Source organism: Gastrolobium bilobum, unplaced genomic scaffold (genome assembly GCF_033153095.1).
Source record: "Gastrolobium bilobum isolate Gb01-03AN ecotype WA unplaced genomic scaffold, APGP_CSIRO_Gbil_v1 utg10255, whole genome shotgun sequence".
Classification (NCBI taxonomy): Eukaryota; Viridiplantae; Streptophyta; class Magnoliopsida; order Fabales; family Fabaceae; genus Gastrolobium; species Gastrolobium bilobum.
The window spans coordinates 200,304-218,458 of record NW_026896644.1 but is presented as its reverse complement, the minus strand read 5'-3'; the positions used below and the strand labels follow the sequence as shown (position 1 = coordinate 218,458).

The window sequence follows — 18,155 nt, the reverse complement described above, 5'->3', positions numbered from 1 at the left end:
GAATTTGATTAATCAATTTTTAAATAAATGTTGCGGTTACATGTTGTAAGTTGTTGTTTTGTAAATTATTTTCAATGTTTATTTACACTTGTATGCATAATTTTATTATAAATTAACGGTTACAATAAATTATCAACTTTGTATAGTTTTTAATCATGGCTGATTCATCATCATCTGGGGGTTCTGCATCTGATCACGAGCCAGAGCCTACCAATCCTAGTATATAGATCATATCTGGGCTGTATAGGTGGGAGGTCCTTCGGAAGAGGACGCAGAGTGCCCATATTTTACAGCGGGTGTGGAATACGGAACATGTTCGTCAGTTGAAGACCTGACGTGGTAAGGTACAGGGGGCCACCTGCCAGCACTATTCGAGATGTGGTCGCCGATTACCTCACACAGGCTGGATTTATACATGTTGCACGATGCCACATATTCAGGTATGCACTTGACGATGTAATAATTTATATAGTTATTCAATACAATGACATATCGTTTGATGGTTGTATAATGTATTTCAGATTGATGCCACATTGATTAGTGCTCTGGTCGAGAGGTGGAGACCAGAGACACATACTTTTCATATGACACAGGGTGAGATGAGTATCACCTTGCAGGATGTGGCCGGTATACTGGGATTGCCTAGTGACGAGCAAGTTGTTACCGGATCTACATCCGAGAATTGGCCTGCCGTTTGTGAGGCTATTTTTGGTGCCAGGCCTCGGGTCAGTGAGTTTCGTGGCACAGGCGACCTACGCATCTCATTCTTCGATCGGTTGTGGGCCCAATGGAGTGATGCAGCTGAGGATCATGATCGAGAGATTTTTTTCACGAGGGCGCATATTGCCCGTATGCTAGGGTGTTGGCTATTGTGCGACAGGTCTGGAGGTAGCAACATGGGTTGTCGACTACTCCCGTTGCTTGGGGGAGGATTTGATGACATTGGCCCATATAGTTGGGGATCTGCAGTTCTGGTACACTTGTTCAGGAATTTGTGAGAGTGTACAGATGCCGGTAGATCTGACATGGATGGGTGCCACATTCTTCTCCAGTCTTCGCATACCATGCATTTCTGTATAAAACTTTGAATCCATATTTAGATGTGATCATTTCCTGAACCAGTGCAATTGAGACTGATGGTTCTTCCCTTATCATCCCTAACAATGAGGATGTTACATACACATTAAGTATAAAATATATAGGTTGTAACACTTTTTTCAAAGTTGCATACATATTAAGACAGAACACGTACCTAGAACGAGCTCCGCAATGACTTCAACATCGAGCTGTCTATGACCCTGAGAAATATGGTCATTCAAACAATTGTGATCCTCACCCCATCTGGTAATCTTCCAATTTTCACCAAACACTGGTTTTATCGCTCTAACGCGCCACGGGAAACCCTTATCATACGCGCAATATTTCATGCTTAACTTTGCAGGCGTGCTCTCAATTACAATTGCATCTTGATGCTCCCTCATGAGGTTGAGCTTCAGTGCCATTTGAAACTCCTTTTTCGTTGCAAATTCCTGGTTCACAAATAACTTGTCATCCAGTTGCCACGGACCTTGTATTGATCCCGATCCCGAAATCGAACCATCAATGCATGATTCTTGTTCGCTCCGATAACTCCAATCAATATGTGTGTAAAGTGTAATTCCTTCCCAAAAAGGAATAACAGCATCGTCACCTGAATATAGGAATTAAAACTTGTTAATACATTATTCAAACACCCTAAATCACATACGAGTTATTCTGTAAAATACCTTGATGATGTTCTGCTAATTATGCGGAGCCTATGTCATTAAGCTACGAGATTTGAGACCCCACTGGTGCATGGTATACTGGGATTTGAGACGCGCCCCTGTCACCATCGTCATCTCCTTTAGAAGCACTAGCATCCTCGGCCAAAAGACGTTCTTCCATTGCGATATTTTCATCATCATCGTCGCCGTCGTCGTCATGCATAACCCAAGTAGGATCATTTTCATCTCCCTAAGAAATGTTAGCAACTAGAGAAGCATGCGCAGCGGACGTTGATGCAAGACGTGGAGAATTTAAAGCAACTGACCTCACCGGTAAGGCTACATCTTCTGCTCCTGCAATGTCCACATACAACTCCAGAAAATCTTTCCTTGACTGGTTGAAAAACTCTTCCATTATCATCTCAACGTCTTCATTATCAACCACTTGCAAACTAATGTATTGATCATATTGCCATAACCTTGTGGTGATCTGAGTGATATATTGGTTACCTTGAAGAGTTAACTTCTGACGAATTATTTGATGCAGTTCGTCAATGGTTGCGTTGCGTTGGTTATGTGTCGGACTTTTTCACCTTATAACATGACACCTCATCGGCCTTCCACCTTCCTACCATTGTAATATAACACAACACGAACAGAATCAGAATGTGAACTCATTTGAAAATGGAATAACAAATAAAATAAAGACTAAATTTAAGATAATAATTATGTATGTAATGTAAGAACTGATGGAAGAGAAGACTTGTGAAGAGTGTATAGAGTGATAAGGGTTTATATAGACTTTTTTGCATCATTCACGCCTTGGGGAGGTAGCATGTCTGCATGTGTCACGCCCAATTTGGGCAGCACATGTCACGCCCCATTTAGGCGTGATCCACGTGGGTGTCACGCCTAAATGGGGCGTGATATGTGACGCCCAAATTGGGCGTGGCATTGTGCAATAAATGAGTAAATATTTTCAAAACAGCCATAAATTTTGTAATTTTTATTTAAAATGCAATAAATTAATTTTTTTACCAGTCAAATTGCAACATCTATGGTTGTTTTATAATGGTTAATTCACTATGATTGCAACTTAAGGTTGAACTAAAGATAACAAAAAGACAAACATTTTTATGAAAAATACTATCATTAAATAAATTTTGTAATAATAATATTTATTAAAATTTACACACTGATAAAAACTGAAAGTAAAATGGCCTTGAAGGCCGTAGCATGTGAGAGGGAAAAATAAAGTTTTTCATATGCGGAATTACACATGCAATCAAGAATCATGCTTTATGGCATGTGATGTTACCTTTGTTTGTGAGTTCAAAACTCCAAGACGATCAGTGTTAGGTTTGAAGGGTTCAAACCCTCTAACGTTTATCCACACCACCCACGTCAAGATGCAAGAACACTTTCTTGAAAGCCACCAATTGACCACCACAGAGAGGCTTGCTATGCGCTCAATAGGTGAAGAGGGAGGCTAGGTATATGTGTTTAGAAGAGTGAAGTCTCCAACATGAAAACTTCACAAGAGTGGGAATGGTATATAGAAGAATTCGTTAGGTTCTTTTGAAAAACCTTAAGGAAGAACTCACCAACTAGGCGCACAAGAGAGGGAGAGAAGTAGTGTATCAAATCAGAATTTTTACTTTACTTATAATGAAAGTGGCGCACAAGTGAGTGAGAAAAAGGTGGAGTTGTTGCAATTCAAAAATCCCATCAACCTCCCCTTTGAATCCTCATAAGACTATGTCTTTATCTAGTCAAAATTATGAACCAATGGTCATCTTATGACCACCAATTCATGCGCCCCTATTCAGCCCAAAAAGGGTCCAGATACATTTGAGCTGTTGCATTCAAGTTTGAACCAACTAGCTCACTGATTCTCTCAACAACCAAATCTGATTGGAGCTTGTTGGTTTGACAAGATGACAATCATCTCCCACCAAAATGGCGCCCCAAATCAGCCCTTGGAGATCTCCATAAATCTTCTCTTGATACAAGAGATTTGTTCCAACAAGATCTCATCTTATCCTTTTATTATGAAACAACTTTTCATAGCCAATTCAAATTCGAATTCAAACATTTAAATTCAAACGTTCAAACATTTAAATTCTAAATTCAAATTCAAATTTCAAATTCAAATTCAAATTTCAAATTCAAAATTCAAATTCCAAAATTCAAATTCAAAATTCAAATTTCAAATTTCAAATTTCAAATTCAAAATTCGAATTTCAAAATTCAAATTCAAAATTCAAATTTCAAAATTCAAATTTCAAATTCAAAATTCAAAATTCAAAATTTAAATATTTGATAATTAATTTAACTAATTAAATTAATTAGTAATGTCTTGGACCATCCAAGCCCATTAACAATACCATGCGCCATCTCCCTCTGAGGTGGGCTTCCAAACTTCATCTTTGGCTAACAACCATTATTAGGCCCAATACCTTTAATGCTATATTATCATGACATTAAGGTGTTAGTGTGTGACCCATTAAGTCCAACATAGCAACTGACATAAATGGGCTCGGGCCCAACAAGCCCACAACCCATTTAATGACAACACAGAGCACTAGCAATGCTTTGTTGCCCCAGAGCTAGTTGGATTAATGACTTGATCATCCTATTACACATATTTGGTTGCCGTATGTATTTCTTTTCGTCTCGGTTACCTTTCCATAAAACCTAGGGTAAGGAAGCGTATCAACCCTTGAGGTTTAGGGTAAGCTTTATTCGAAATAGGGAATCTTCAATTTACTGACTCTAAAGGCAGATCATCTCATGATCTCTTTTACTATGCATAGATTTTTGAGTCCCTTTAAATGCCATCCTGATTTCTCCGGTTTACAGATAACCTAATCTCTCACAGAGGTTTGACAAATTCCTTCAGCTTATCACTCCCTGTGCTCTTTCAGGACAAGCCCAACAGTATACCTATGAGTCTCCATGTTTCAGGCAGACGAGGTATACAGTCAAAGTATGCCTTCTTGAACACAGTCTAGGTAATAACTTCTGGTCTAAGGAAAGACATACCCAAATATAAAGAGACTACTCTAATGATACTCTCTGTGAGATTTCCTCATAGAGTCTCTTTTGTGGGTCTGTTCAGTGCGAGCTATACCCTTATTGGTCCACCCACGACTTTAGCTAAGACATCCCCATATCTGTAGCTCATGAGGTCTTTACCTTCCATCCGAATACAAGTAGATAAGTCGTGCTAGTCTTACCCGAGATCACTGATCCTCATTCTCAATGTCTCTAGACTAGGAACATAAAATTAGGAATAAATATCCAGTATCATTGAATCCTCATGATCGTAATCTCATCACAGATACTCAAGAGATACCTATTTTATTCCAAGGGGTTTATCCAGTTACTCATATAAAATATTAACAGTAATATTGAGACAAAATATGAAACAGGATAAATAGTGCTTTTATGAATGTTGAGATATGAGGAAAATTCTAGTCATTGACTTAATGTTTATGTTTTTATGAGTTGTTGGTAACTGTTTACCATGTTGCAATAGGTTGTGCATTTGTGGTATTGGTGATTGAATTGCTTTAGAAAGAGAAGAGCTTGGAGGAAGTCTACAAAAAGTTAAATTTTTGGACCTAGAGGTTAATGCCCTTGTGTGTTCCACCATACTTCTTCGGAAGTAATGGTTTGAGTTATAAATGTGCATTGTAGTATTAGAACATGCTATGATGCATTGTGAGATGATTGATGATAAGTTATGTTGAATTTATGACTAGCTATGTTTATGATGTTGATTTATGTTAGAGATGTATCTCTGGCCAGTCGATAGATGTATGTATGCGAATGCTTTTCATGGGTATGGTAGTATGACCTCCATAAGACCAGATATCTAAGGGATAAAAAGGTTCTCTTGAAAGTCTATTGCATGTATGAACTTTCCATGGGCATGGTAGTCTGACCTCCATGAGGGTATGATATTATGACCTCTTAAGAGACAAAGGGATTCTCTTGAGAGGACCATACTATAGAAACCTCCCTTAGAGCCATCTCGACATGGACCTCCTTGAGATGAGATATCTAAGAAAGAAAAATGATTTTCTTGGAAGTTTCCTGCGAGTTGAGATGATGTATGATATGAGTCTATGTATTGTATGCATACTTATTTTACTAATTATGATTATGAAGTGAGCTATAGGGTGGAATGATCCTCTAAGGACTTTAGTTTATCGAGATTCCATCTCTCCCCGTGTTGGGATATATTTCAGTTACTAACCATGATGGTGTTGGGACATTACAGGGCAAGAGGCCATCCGCAATATGATGTTTATGATGTTCTATCTAATTATTATTTTGATGTATTTGTAATTACATTTATTTAGAGGAAGTCCATGATATGATGTACTTATGAGTTATGGCTTTATGATGTACATTTTGGTTTAAGTCTTTTGTACACTGATAAAGAATCATGTATAGAATATGTAAATTCCATTTTGATGATGATGATGTAAATGCGTATATGAAGGTGTATATGAACACTCGTATATGAGATGTAATTGCACAATTCATAAGATTATGATATGTTCATAAGATGTATAGTTGATGTTTTTAAATTGAGAAGTGACTATATTTATGAGCCAAGGAGGCATATTGCACAAGGTTGCAAAAAGAATGAGAACCAAGTATAATAGTTATGAGGTATGTATGAAAGTTGAGAGTTTAACCATTTTGGCACCCATGCAATGAGTAAGTTATATAATTATGAAAATGAGACAACGTGCTATGCAAGTAACAAGCCAAAGGATAGCTAGAGTCTCAAGTCACTAGTATGTTGAGAGATTGCCCCTAAGAAAGGGTGTTTGTTTTGAGTACTTAAGGGTATTGAGTATATGAATGCATGAATGTTTCATTAGGTACTCTAAATGGGATCAAAATGTCCCAAGTTAGCAATTGACCTGATGGGAACCAATTTTGGTCCTGGGTAGCGCGCTAAAGCACGCTAGAGAGCGCTGAAGCACACTAGAGAGCACTAAAGCACGCTCTTATTTCATAAAAAAGTTCGAACAGAGCGCTAAAGTGCGAGAAGTGGCCTAGAAATGCCAATTCCTTCGATTTGAGCGCGCTAGCATGCACATGTAAATGAAGGAAAATACTTGATAAGAGCGCTTAAGTACGCAAAGCAGAGGAATTCCTTCGTGCAACAGCAGGCTCTAGAGCATTAAAGCGCGGTGCCCGGGAATCAAATAATGAAGTTTTTTACCTTGTTAGTGAAGGGGCACTACTTAGTGATGAGGAATGAACAATATGTGATGTGTTTAGTACATTATGAGTCTTCCTCATAATGCATGAGTTATGATTATAATTTTGAATTAATTAATTACGGAAGGAGTTAATAATGTGAAAAAGGAAAAGAAAATTTTTATCTAAATTTTTAATTCAATAATTGTGATTGTAACCATGCTTCATATCATATACAATGTTAACAAACTGGTTCTAGAACGGGGTGCTACAAATGGCGAGTCAACCCGCCCTGCCCTAGTTTTGGCGGGGCTAGATGGGTTGATCTGTTTACCAACTGGAGATGTATTTTATATTTTTATTTTATTATTATTTAAGATATTTGGGATTAATTTTGCGAGAAGGTGCAGAGATTGACAATGACGTAAATCATAAAAGCAGAGTAGGGTGGATGAAATGATGTAAAGCATTAGAGTTTATGTGTAACTGCAAAATTTTCCTTTGACTAAAAAGAAATTGTATAGAAACAATAATAAGGCTTGCAACGTTATATGGAGCTGAATATTGGCCAATACATAGGCAACATGAGCATAAAATAGGAGTATCAGAAATGAGGATGTTAATATTGATGTCTGGTCAAAGGTGAATAAATAATATAAGAAACGAAGATATTCAACGAAAGGTAGAAGCAATACTGATGGTTAAAAATATGAGAGAACATAGTTTGAGGTGATTTAGGCACATAATACGAAGACCCCTTGATGCTCCCGTAAGAACAAAATTTTGTTACCAAGAGCTTGACGCATAGAGAGGAAAATATACCCCGAAACTTACTTGGAGAATGTAATAAAACATGACTTAATGGAGTGTGATATAGATTGACAGATGATGTATCTTAGGACAGATTGGAGGGAAACTATTTGCATTGTGGAGAGAGGTAAAACCCATTTTTATTCCTATACTCCAAATGGTTCATTTTCAGTCATCTCCCCTATCTCCCTTTATTTATTTCTTTACCTTTTCTTTTTTATCTTTCTTTCCTTGTTTTTTTTTTCTGTTTCTCTTTTTTTCGCTCAATCTTTGTTATGTTATTTTTTTATGTATTTTTTTATCTCTCTATTTTTTAAATATTTTGTCTATTTTTTTTCTTTTCATTTTTACTTTTATGTATCTTTATTATCACTTTATTTTTTTAATTATTTATTACCCCTATCTCTACCCAAAAAACAAAATCCCAAACACCATACGTCCCAAAAAAATAAGTTCCTGGATGTGATCCAAATGGAGCCAGCCTATTGGGATAACAAACACACCAAGGCACCTGCGAAGATTTTCCACAAAGACTTCAAAGGCTGTCAATTTCATTTCAATCTCTTTCTTCAAACAAATCTAAAAAAATTTATGAGTTCAAAAGACTACAAGAGTCCAAAAGACTCAGAGTTCATTACCCATTCAACCTTCTAGATTCTAAAGGTAATAACTCTGTCAGAATATGGAAATCCAAACAAAATTACAAAATTTCCCCAGCCCTGGTTAATGTTTTCTCTATACAAAACAAAGAAAATAAACACTCCTGGTTAATCTATTTTGAACAAAACGTCCAATATAAATTCCCGCATTAACCAAGAATGTTTGTGATTGATGGAGAGGGAGAAACAATATTATGTTTAGAACTTTCGGCTTTTACCTCTTGAAGGAAATGAAGAATACTTTACAAATTTTTCAGAGAGCTTTCCTTGCTGGTTGATATATATATATATAGGGGAAGGATATTCTTACACCGGAAAAGAGTTAAAAGTCTTATACTTAATATTGATCATTGATACACTTGTATCCAATGGCTCACATTACTAAAAAATTTGAGCCCTTAGATATAAGTGGGATCAACGGACAAGATTAAGAGTGTAACTTACACTGGTGTAAGTTATATATGATCCTGACCCATGTAACTTACACCTGTGTAAGTTACACTCTTAATCTTGTCTGTTGATCTCACTTATATCTAAGGGCTCAACTTTTTAAGTAATGTGAGCCATGGGTCAGGATCATTTTACACTAGAGTAAGTTATATATATATATATATATATATATATATATATATATATGGGTCAGGATCATTTTACACTAGTATAAGTTACGCTCTTAATCTTGTCCGTTGATCCCACTTATATCTAAGAGCTCAAATTGTTTAGTAATGTGAGTCATTGGATACAAGTGGATCAATGATCAATATTAAGTGTAAGATTTTTAACTCTTACACCGGTGTAAGAATATCCTACCCATATATATATATATATATATATATATATATATATATATATATATATATATATCTCTTTTTTTCTCAATTTTTTTCGTAATTTTAATTTAAGTTCATATGTTATCAATCCAACCCCAATTGGTTTGGAATAAATATATTGTTAATGTGATGTTTTTTTTTTTATTATTGCTTCATCCATTATTATAGTGTAATTACCCCATTATTATAGTGTCGTCCAAAAGGAACCACATCATTGAATATATGTTCATATATAGGAGGATAGGAATTCCCCCAAAGCCGCAAGAAGATCGACTTGGCAAAACGTAATAACGACCTAAGCTATAAAACGTACAGATTTGCTTAGATCTTTGTCTCTCAGCTTTTGTAGATGCTTACAAAAGTACATACAATTGTAATCGAAGCCAAGACATTTTTATGTCTCTTTTCCCGAAGAAAAACCTGAATCAAGAACCGAAAGCGAGCTTCTTTTCTCTTTCATGTGATCATCGTGAGAATTTTCAAAGACCGTCCTTTGGTTTGGGCTTTGAGATTTGACCAATTTTGTTTTTGAAATAGTGCTCAGTGAATTTTTTTAATTTATTTTAAATTGTTTGTTATTAAAATAATAAAATTAATTTTTTATGTTTTACTAAATAAAATAGAATTCATTAATTAAATAAAGAGAAAAATATTTCTGCAGTTACCTATATAGCACCGATGCCGACACGGGACACGTGATACGATAGGACACGACACTCCGACACGTTAATTCTAAAAAATGTTAGATTTCGACACGTTAGAACACGTTTTGATATTAAATAATATTTTTAATTTATTTAGTGAATATTATATTTAATATTCAATAATTTAATAAAAAATGAATCTAATCTTATAATATTCATAAATTTTGCAAAGAAACATAAGATATGCCAACTATTTATATTAAACTCAATAAAAAGGTAATCGTAATACAACGAATCTAATAGTTGGAACTAAAAACTCAACGCAACACAACCTTTGAACCTTTTTTTGAATTTGTATAACACGTGTTGGAGTGTCAGAGAGTGTCGGAGTGTCCGAGAGTGTCGGGAAGTGTCGGACACGACACATCAGGATTTTTGAAGTGTTGGTGCTTCATAGGCAGTTACTGCAGATAAGTTATCTGCATTTATTCCCAAAACGACGTCGTTTTGGTATGAAAATCTTAAAAAATTATAAATATAAAGACTATTATAACCCTGAAATAAATTAAAATCATAAAAACATCATAATTTTCGCCCCAAAACGACGTCGTATTGGAGTTACTACAGACAACTTATCTGCAGTAACTGCAGAATAAGCGAATCCTAAAATAAAATAATAATTTAATTGAATGTAATTATATTTTTAATAAATTTAATTTTTATATAAAATTATGTGATTTATTTTTTTCAAAACAATGAACAAATGTATTCCATGCTTTGAAAGTTGACCCAGAAGAATCCTTGATTTGTAACTGTTAGTTCCCATTTCATATTATAATAATAAGAATATTCAAATGCATGTAGAAACAACTTTTCCATATTAAAATTATACATCATTTATTACATAAAAAATTAATTTGAATTTATCTCTTTATAGACATTAAATAAGTAGGACATTATCAAAATTTATGAATATCTATAAAAATTAATTCCTTTCATTTCAAAATAATTGTAGTTTAATATTTTATATAAGAATTAGGAAAATTATCAAATATTCTCAATTTCAAGGAAATATAAATTTAATTGTTTGCATTATCCTTTATTTTCATTAATGACCTTTTATTTCATTTAATAAATATATTAATTAAAATATAAAGATAAACTTGAAATAAAGTAATTAATATCTTATTAGTTTTCTAAAGCAAAAAGTAATTTAAAACAAACTAAAATCTCTATCGTGATAGTTATTTTAAAACGGAAGTAGATTGGCACATTTTTATTATTGGAATCAACTTGAGTAATTTAATAAAAAATAATGTTTAATTATCAATATATAAATGAACCCTTTAATAAATTAGCATTAGCTTTTTTTTTTTTGTTTGGTAAATAGCATCAACTTATTAATATAAGGTGTGAGATGATAATTAAATAATAATTAATATAAAAATGTGTGAGAATAAAAAATTAATTAAAATAATACTTAAAAATAATATAAAAACAATAATTGCATAACCAACAACTTATTTTAATAAATAATGTATAAGATGAAAAAACTAATTACCAAATTAATTATAAAAGGAAAAGAAAAAAAAGAAACATAAAACTAATTTGAAAAAGAATGGTCTACACATCACTTTAAGTTTGTTTATATTCGTAGGACTTTGCATAGGTGATTTTCTTAGCATAGGTGATTTTCTTAGCATGATATAAATTTTCAATCCTGAATAAAATAAAAGTTATAATTTTATTTTAATTTTGTTTAAAAATAATAATAATAAATTTTGACTTACTGTAGTATGTTTTAATTTTATTATCCCCAAAATGACCTATTGCAATTCTGAATTTATGGTTTGGATGACATATTGTGAGTTGTTGGTCATTTTTCTTTGTGTGAACGAAAATTGATTAGGAGGAAATCTGCATCCTTATATGGTTGGTGGATTTCGATTACTATGACTTAGAGATTTGTTCCTAATATAGGCTTAGGAAGGCCTTGCAAGGTACAAACTCCAATATAATGAAAAGGAAAAATAAACAAATCTGATTATTATGATAAATGTCATATTCTCATGGTAATATATATTTATCTTGTTATGTTTATTCCATGATATTTTAGTCGTGAAACACTTTTTTTGTATTAAGTTATAGCAGGAACATTGCACTTATTTAATAACCTTTATCACTATCACCGTTACTGGAATCAATATATATATTTTTTTGGTACATATTGGAATCAATATTTTAATTACTATAATTGATTACATTCGAATTTCTATAAGAAAAAGAACCAATCCAATTTATTCTAGTTAGCACTAAGATCAATTAATGAGTTATGTATTTGAAAGATTGTTTGTTATGATGAATTTTAAAAATATAAATCACGTATATGACTATAAAATATTCAAATAACAATAGAATCAAAAGCGTAAATGTGCGTACCTAATTGGACAATTACAAAACGGAGAAAAGGAGGAAACTTGATGCTAAAGTATTCCTCTTTATCACCTATCATTCTTGACAGCTTTTGTGATGGAAGTGCAAATGACATATAAAGTGAAATCCTATGTTGAATAGGCTAGAGAGGAGAAATAGTCTAAAACCTCACTCAAAAGGGTTTGTGTCGACTATGGATCCTATAACATCCTGTGTTAACCCGATCTATCATAATCAAAGTTGTCTTACTAAAATAATTACACATGTGTAGGAATGCGAATTAACTTTTTCTTTTCCTAGTTTGAGATTACAACTAACATTAAGTTATGCTAGTACATTCATGTTTAATAGTAATAACTTCTCATATAGCAATAGCCCAAACAGTTAGCCTAACAATTATCAAGATTCCACGACAAACAAAGAAAATAGAACTCTGGTGTAAGAACCTGCACCGCTAAAGAATTAATTAAATAACATTATCAATGCCGGAGCATGGATTTAATAAAGATTATGCATAATTATGGTTAGATAATTATTTAGAAAGTCGAATAAGGCTTAAGTCGTTGTTATGATGAAAAGTGCAATATCAGTTATACTTCGCGGTATAAATGCATATTGGTGTAGTGTTTCAGAAATATGATAATTCCTAAAAAAATATCTAGGTTAAGAATATATATATTAGAAGAAAAATAATTAGTAGAGCTATTAGAACTAATACCGATAGATTAAGTGTGTCCACCTATAAATAGAAAATGAACATAAACCTAGGTCGTTTCTACACAGTTCCTACGTGACTCTCATGCTACCATAGTGCTCTCCACCTTGCCACTATACTCTCTTCCTCATGAAACCACCCAAGACACCACTTTTCCTCTTGATTCTTCCTCTCTAACCTTTTAAATACTTGAGAGCAAACTTGGGGAGAGAGAAAAACTACTTCACTATAGAAAAAAGTTTATTTGTGACAAAAAAATTTCGTCATAAATTTTGTCACAAATGACAATTTTCGACAAAAATAATCAAATTTCGTCACCAATAAACTTGCGACGCAGGAATTTGTGACGAAATTTACCTGCGACAAAGGAATTTGTGACGAAATTTCGTAAAATTTCGTCAGTAATAAGATTTTTTCTTGTAGTGCTTCTTGAGAGGTCGAAGGTTCTGTTTGTGAGTATTGAGGGGTTGACTTCTTGGTTTGGGTGTGTTGGAGTCTTCTAAATCACCATTGGAGCTCCAAGGAGTGAAATTTGTGAAGAAAGGATCAAGCTTGGGAGCTCAAACTCGTACATCACCTTAGACAGTACCGTGAGTGGATTGTTCAACCCTAAAGACCCTCTTTTTCCTTTTTCAAGCATTGGGTATATGTTCTTATCTTTGTTCTTGAGTTTTCATAGAAAAGAATGAACCTTGATGCATGTGAAAAGAGAAAGCTAAGTAACCTCATTGTAAACTAGTAAGAACACACTTAAATATGCATGCTTGGACCCCTGTTGATGTTAAAAATCAAAGCTTGAATGGATATCTTCGGAAAAATGCAAAACTGCATGCTGTCGCGAAATATCCGAATATGATATCCGGATATGGATATCCGAATATGGGCTGAAGTATATCCGGATATGTGATATCCGAATACTAGACCAGGGATATCCGAATATTGATATTCGGATATGTCCCCGAGAAATATCCGGATATTCTGGGATTTTCATATTTTGTGTTGTTTTGTTCAAACAGAACCGAGTGTGATGAATTAAGATCCTTTAATGGTTAATTTGAGTCTCTGTAATAATTTAACTAAGTCAGAACCCAAGTGGGTGAATGCTTATGGTTTTGAGAAAAGCCTGCAATCATTAATGAAAAAGAAAACGTTGTCCTAATGCAATGAAATTCTAGACTATGAATATTGATGATGTGTTGTATATAAAACATATTGCAACTGCCAGATTGTGTGACTGTTGGTTTCTTTGATTATACCGAGCCTATGGATAAGGACTTTGGCACCATAGGTAGGTTTTTGTGTCCTCGGTTTTACCCATTGATGGTTCCACCATACCTCATGGAGGGATTGTTTATATGCATGATGTGTTTTTATGAAAATATGTGTTATTACTTGAAGAATACTTGACATGTTGTTGAGCTGTTTTATGAGGGTAAATGCTATATGTGATGTATGTCGGGTGTTCCACCCTAGATGGCTCCAGGCCCTGGAGAAGATATTCAGGGTGATATAGTGTACTGACCCACAGAAGCTGTTGTTTACTACTTACATACTAAAGGGTGATGCACATGAGTGGTGGATGAAAACCTCTCAGGCATATGAGATGCAGGGCCATGTGATTACTTGGTCATTCTTTGAGGAGCTGTTCCTTGGGACATATTTTCCTTATGATGCTCAGGAAAGGAAGCAGGGAGAGTTTGAGCACCTAGCGTAGGGCTCTATGACTATTGATGAATACTGGGCTAAGTTCAATGAACTGGACAAATTTGCTCATTTTCTAATTGCTATGCCTACACCTGTATTTTTAGCTTTTAAGTTTCGTAGGGTACTCAATGAGGAGATAGCAAATCGAATAGTTGGAGCTGCATCCAAAGATTTTGGTACTTTGATCAAACAGTGCCAAGACATAGAAAACGTTTGTGTGACAAACAAGAAGAGGAAGACCGGAGAGCCAGAGGCAAAGGGAGCTAGTGGTTCCACTACTTGGAGGGATATGAGATTTGGGGGAAAAGGCAAAGGGAAGCAGTTATCGGCCAGACAGTCGCCTAACTAGTTCAAGAAGGCATATACTCAACAAAGGAGTACAGCTAGACCTTCAATCATTCCCAAATGTACTGGGTGTGGGAGGTTACATGTTGGGCCTTGTTCCACCGACCAGGTTATTTTCTTCAAGTGTGGCAAGGAGGGCCATTACGCCAGAGATTGTTCTTCATCAGTTGCTAGGGCTGTAGCGGTTCAGGCATTCCCTTTACAGATGGTTTCCATTCCACCTACAACGACACCTATCGTGCAACCAGTTACAAGATGTGTGTACACTCTTGATCGCTAACAATCGGATAGAGCTTCAAACCTTGTGAGTGGTACTATTTATATTGGTGGTTGTGACATGGATGTGTTGTTTGATTCGGGGGCCACACACTCTTTCATTGCAGACCCGATTGCTGTGGGGCTCCATTTCTATGCTTTCTCCACCTCTGAGAGTTACTACTGCTACTGGGAAGAAATGCGACGCTTCATCTATTTATCAGGATGTGGCATTTCAATTGGATGGTTGAGATTATTTACCATATCTCATTTATCTACCCATGGTCAACCTTGAGATCATTTTGAGTATGTATTGGTTAAAGAAGAATTGTCCAATGATAGATTATCGTGCCAAGAAGATTGTGATGTCTTCGTGTGTTTTTACTACCAGTTCTTCTCCTTATTTATCAGTGTTTCAGGAAAGAAAGGCCTTGAGAGCAGGGGTATATGGCTATGTCATGTTGGGAGATTTGGTGAGTGGGACTCAATAGGAGGTTATCGGCATTCTTGTGGTGAGGGAATTCTTTGAGGTGTTTCTTGAAGAGATTCCTGAGTTTTCGCCACATCTGGAGATAGAGTTCTCCATTGATATTTTACTTGGTGTGGGGCCTATTTCATTAGCTCTATACCGTATGTCTCCACCTGAGTTAGCGGAGTTGAAAAAACATATTGAGGATTTTTCTGCGAAGAACTTCATCTAACCTAGTATGTCTCCATGGGGAGCATCGGTCCTCTTTGTCAAAAAGAAAGATGGAAGCATGCAATTGTGCACCGATTACAGGCAGTTGAATAAGGTGATAATCAAGAACAAGTATCCCCTCCCACGTATTGATGATCTTTTAGATCAGCTCAAGGGTGCTTGCGTGTACTAAAAGATTGATCTTCGGTCTGGATACCATCAGATCCGGGTTAAGCTGGAAGATATTCCTAAGACCATGTTTCATTCGAGATATGGTCATTACGATTACTTGGTGATCCTATTTAGACTCACCAATGCATTGGCGATATTCATGGGCTACATGAACCATATTTTTCAGCCGTATTTGGATTGTTTCGTTATTGTCTTCATTGATGACATATTGATTTATTCCAAGAGTAAGGAAGAACATGAGGAGCACTTGAGGATTGTACTGCATGTACTGAAAGAGAAGAAACTTTATGCGAAGCCGTCGAAGTGTGAGTTTTGGCTCACTGAAGTGAAATTTCTTGGGCATGTCATTACTACAAGACGAGTGGCAGTAGACCCAAACAAAATAGAGGCAGTATTATATTAGGAGAAACCCAAAACAGTTACCGAGGTTAGGAGTTTCTTGGGTTTGGCCGGTTATTATAGGAGATTTATTTAGGGATTCTCCAAGATGGTGTTGCCACTTACTCGCCTTACCTGGAAGGAGACTCTATTTGTGTGGACTCACGAGTGTGAGGAATGCTTTCAGAAGTTGATGGAGAGATTGATAATTGCACCAGTGTTGATCCTTCCTGATCCTGCAGAAGAGTTTGAGCTATATTGTGATGCTTTTAAGAAGGGGCTAGGCTGTGTGATGATGCAGACTTGTAGAGTTGTTGCTTATGCTTCGAGGCAGTTAAAGCCTCACGAGGAGAACTACCTGACTCATGATCTCGAGTTGGCTGCTATTGTTTTTTCCTTTAAAATTTGAAGGCACTATCTGTATGGAATGAAATTTTCGGTGTTTAACGACCACAAGAGCTTGAAATACCTTACGATCAGAAAGAGCTGAACATGAGACAATGAAGATGGATGGAATTTCTTAAGGACTACAACTTTGAGTTGAAGTACCACCCAGTCAAGGCTAATGTGGTAGTTGATGCTTTGAGTCAGAAATCTGTTAGTCTATCCTGCTTAATGATAAATGATTTTGATGTGATTGAGAAATTTCGAGACTTGATAGTGACATCTTTGTTTGGGGGTGCACTTCTGGGGATGGAAACTGTGAGAGTTTAAAATGAGTTGATGGATAAGATCAAAGAGGCGCATGTGCAAAAAGAATGTCTTGATTATTTGAAGAACCAAGATGGTATGTCTTGGAACGATCAAGGATTGTTATTGTTTCAGAACAGGATTGTGGTACCTAGGGGTTCGTTGACGGAGGAGGTGATGTCAGAGGCTAATAAGGGCCAATTCACTATCCACCCTAGGGCTACAAAGATGTACCAAGATTTGAAGAGAAATATAGTAGTTTATGTATCCAAGTATTTGATATGCCAGAAATTGAAGATTGAGCACCAGAAATTGTCTGGTATGGTTCAACCTCTTGAGATTCCGCAATGGAAGTGGGAGAGAATTTCCATGGACTTCATGATGGGATTTCCTAAGACTCAGGCTGGTTGTTACTCTGTTTGGGTCACTGTGGAACGATCGACTAAGTCTGCCTATTTCCTTCCAATGAAGGTGAGCTTCTATACAGAGCAATTGGCCAAACTATAGGTTCGTGAGATTGTGAGGCTTCATGGGGTGCCCGAGAGTATCATTAGTCATAGGGACCCAAAGTTCATATCCCGATTATGGGAGGCGCTGCAGGGAGCTTTGGTACTCAGCTGAGGTTTAGTACAACCTATCACCCTCAGATTGACGAACAGATTGAGCGGATCATCCAAATATTGGAGGACATGTTGAGGGCTTGCACTTTGGAGCAAGGCTCAGCATGGGATCAGTATATACCATTGGTTAAGTTTTCGTACAACAACATTTTTCATGCTAGCCTGGGCATGGCACCCTACGAGGTATTATAGGGTAGGAGGTGTAGGACACCTACCTGTTGGTCTAAGCT

The 18,155-nt window shown here is 35.6% G+C and overlaps 1 protein-coding gene across 1 annotated transcript; it reads left to right on the top strand.

Moving 5' to 3' along the window:
• Positions 1-425: 425 nt before the first annotated feature.
• LOC133301242 (serine/threonine-protein phosphatase 7 long form homolog) lies at positions 426-998 on the top strand. The gene is made up of 2 exons (XM_061500859.1): positions 426-440; positions 522-998. The coding sequence occupies exons 1-2, from the start codon at positions 426-428 to the stop codon at positions 996-998; spliced, it is 492 nt and encodes a 163-aa protein (XP_061356843.1).
• The last annotated feature ends 17,157 nt before the right edge of the window (positions 999-18,155 follow it).